We start from the raw sequence: 2,706 nt of genomic DNA, 5'->3' as shown, positions 1-2,706 counted from the left end.
TGCATGCGGTACAGTATAAGCAAAATAAAGGAAGGGGTCTGTGGACCACCCTGTATGACCCTGTCGGTCAGCGTCGTCACGCGCTACTCACTTGTCGTAGGGGCGTGAGCCGAACATGTGGGCGACGGAGTTGACGAGGAAGATGGCGTGCAGGCCGAGCGTGAAGCGGAGCGCCACGGCCACGAGGAAGGCGTTGGAGTGCGTCTCACCCCACAGCAGCATGGGCACGGCCACGGGGATCAGGTACCACAGGATCGGCATGAACACGTAGTAGTACCTGAGACGGGCGGGGGAAAGCGATGACAGTTACAGCTTGTTGCACAGCAGGGAGAACATTGACTGTAAAATGTCGACATGGATTGTTATTGTTTTTTTAAAAAAACAGGAGTGGCTTACTTCTTTTGGTAGTAGACCACGGGGTCGGCGAGCAGGTCGGAGCAGTCGATCGTCTTCCCGAAGCGGATCACGTCGGGGTGCTTCTTGCAGAGCAGCCAGCCGATGTGCGAGAAGAAGAAGCCCCTGCGGGCGTTCACGTGGTCGGCGTCCGTCTCGGTGAACTTGTGGTGCGCGCGGTGGTCGATGGCCCACTGGTAGATGGTGCCCTGGAAGAGCGTGAGCGTGAGCGTGTGTCTCTCGTGTCCGCCCAGTCCGGAGCAGTTCCCGTGTAGGTATTTTTAATTTTCCAGGAAAGTGTTTGTGGAAGATTTTTCAAGCCTTGAAAAATCTCTGATGTTTTCCTAAAAAGTTTGATTTTTCCAAATTTTTTCAAAAATTTCGAATTTTTGAATTTTCGAATTTTCGATTTTTTCCGGAAAATTTCGGGTTGTAAATTCCCTAGTCGCGTGAGTATGAGGGACGGGGACTCACCTGCCAGCTCATGGTGTAGAAGGCGGCCAGGAGCAGCCGGCACGGCAGCTTCGCCCGGTAGGCCCGGTGGCTCCACAGCCTGTGCACGCCCGAGGTGACGCCCAGGTTACCCGCGATGAACAGCAGGAAGGCTATGAGGGAAACAGATGTCGTCAGGCCTCTCTACTCCGAATTTACTCAAAAATGGTGATCATGAATGGGGGCCAGGGGACCATCACATTCCTGCCCCTCCCCCGTCCCCTAGGGCACACATTGTATTTGAACGTCCCCTTAGGTTTGTAAATTTTCTAAAATTCCGAAAAATTCCAGGAAAAAACGGAAATTTTCCAAATTATGGGAAATTTTTCGTTTTTCCCCGGAAATTTACTGCTTTTTTCAAAAAATTACCGGAAATTTCCCGGAAACTTTTCGGGGCTTCCAACCCTCCGTCCCCGTCCTCTTATCCGCATGTTGTGCTTACCCCATGCCGTGGTCAGGAGCTTGGCGTCCGTGAAGATGAGCTTGACGGCGTAGACGGACAGGAGGTTGAACACGAGGTGACCGGCCACGCGGTCCCACAGGATGGGCTGCAGCTCGCGGTACGACTTGGTCTTCTCCTCGGCCTCCGCCGTGGCGATGGCGCTCAGGTAGTCTGGTACGGGCTCGCCCTCGTCCAACACTCCGGTGTAAAGGGGGGCTTCCTTAACATTGGGCGCCATCTCTTGGGGTGGGCAAGTGGATGGTTAGGTCTCCCTGGTCTCCCTTGCGGCTGGCGGCAGGCGAACTCTGCTCCCCAACAACTAGACTGTTTAGGGTCGAGCAACCTGCACACGGTCTTCTCCTCGAGACGACTCTTCGGCGAATGCTCGCTCTTCCTTCGCTGCTGTCGTTTAAGTAACACTATATCTTACGCGGCTGCATTATAAGCAGTCATGTTAGAATATACATAATTTTATTGTGAGAAGTAGTTACACGTCAAGGCGCGCGCCGCCGCGCCCATGCGTGTCGCGCTCGGGGCGCTCGAAGCGGAGGTCCCAGATGACGTCGGGGGCCCATATGGCTTCAGTCCTACCAGATTCGAACTCAGCGAGCCAGACGAATCCCTTTGGCCACAAAAAAGTTTGACAATAGAACCTCTTCAGGTTTAAATCTCCGATTATAGGGTAGGCCTACCCTCCTAGGAGTAAGGTTTTCAAAAATGACGTGTTTTGAAAAATGTAAAGCTGTGTTCTTAGGAGTAACTCGTCAAAGTAGCGGTCTTCGGAACAAAATTTTGTCCGTTTTGCTCTATTTTGTACCGTTAAGGCGATAGAGGGATATTTGAGACAAAAAACACTGTAAGGCTCAAGTAAACCCCTAGTAACTGTGAGGTTCAGGAAAAATTTCAAGTGCCATCCGACTTCTGGTACACTGCAAAAAATTATGACAGGAAAACTACAGATCGTCCTGCTAATTATTTTCCAGGAACTTCTGTTATTCGAATAACAGCATCGATGTAGTTTTAATGGTTAAAATTTGGTACAGGGAGCAATGTACAGGACCACTGTAAGGCAAAAGCGCGGACAAAACTGTCTACAGTGGAGCCGTATTCGTACACTGCACTCTCATTTCCTTATAGACACGCTTACGGTGAATTTTGTGCTAACATATTATGGATCACAAATTATCCATAATATGGATAAAATTGTCCGTATTACAGACAATTTGATCCATATTACAGACATGCCTTCATCCGTAGGGTATGGACGAAAGGTCTATACCTTACGGAGGAGGGCATGTCTGTAATATGGATCAAATTGTCTGTAATACGTACAATTTTATCCATATTATGGATAATTTGTGATCCATAATATGTTAGCA

The 2,706-nt window shown here is 49.8% G+C and overlaps 1 protein-coding gene across 1 annotated transcript; it reads right to left on the bottom strand.

The window, feature by feature from the left end:
* Nucleotides 1–59: 59 nt before the first annotated feature.
* LOC113216241 (acyl-CoA Delta-9 desaturase-like) lies at nucleotides 60–1,572 on the bottom strand. The gene is made up of 4 exons (XM_026435979.2): nucleotides 1,328–1,572; nucleotides 868–998; nucleotides 397–602; nucleotides 60–277 (listed from the first exon to the last, which is right to left on the bottom strand). Exons 1-4 carry the CDS (start codon nucleotides 1,563–1,565, stop codon nucleotides 88–90), a joined length of 765 nt encoding a protein of 254 aa, XP_026291764.1. The 5' UTR covers nucleotides 1,566–1,572; the 3' UTR covers nucleotides 60–87.
* Between the last annotated feature and the right edge of the window lie 1,134 nt (nucleotides 1,573–2,706).

Source organism: Frankliniella occidentalis, unplaced genomic scaffold, assembly GCF_000697945.3.
Source record: "Frankliniella occidentalis isolate FOCC.00 unplaced genomic scaffold, Focc_3.1 Scaffold61, whole genome shotgun sequence".
Lineage (NCBI taxonomy): Eukaryota > Metazoa > Arthropoda > Insecta > Thysanoptera > Thripidae > Frankliniella > Frankliniella occidentalis.
This window is presented reverse-complemented; position numbering and strand designations above follow the sequence as displayed.

Excerpts from the sequence above, each read along its gene's own strand:
- LOC113216241 (XM_026435979.2), bottom strand. The coding sequence starts at position 1,565 with ATGGCGCCCAATGTTAAGGAAGCCCCCCTTTACACCGGAGTGTTGGAC. Across the intron at positions 603-867 it reads TCTACACCATGAGCTGGCAG|GGCACCATCTACCAGTGGGC; the intron begins GTGAGTCCCCGT and ends ACGCTCTTCCAG. Across the intron at positions 278-396 it reads GTGGTCTACTACCAAAAGAA|GTACTACTACGTGTTCATGC; the intron begins GTAAGCCACTCC and ends CGCCCGTCTCAG.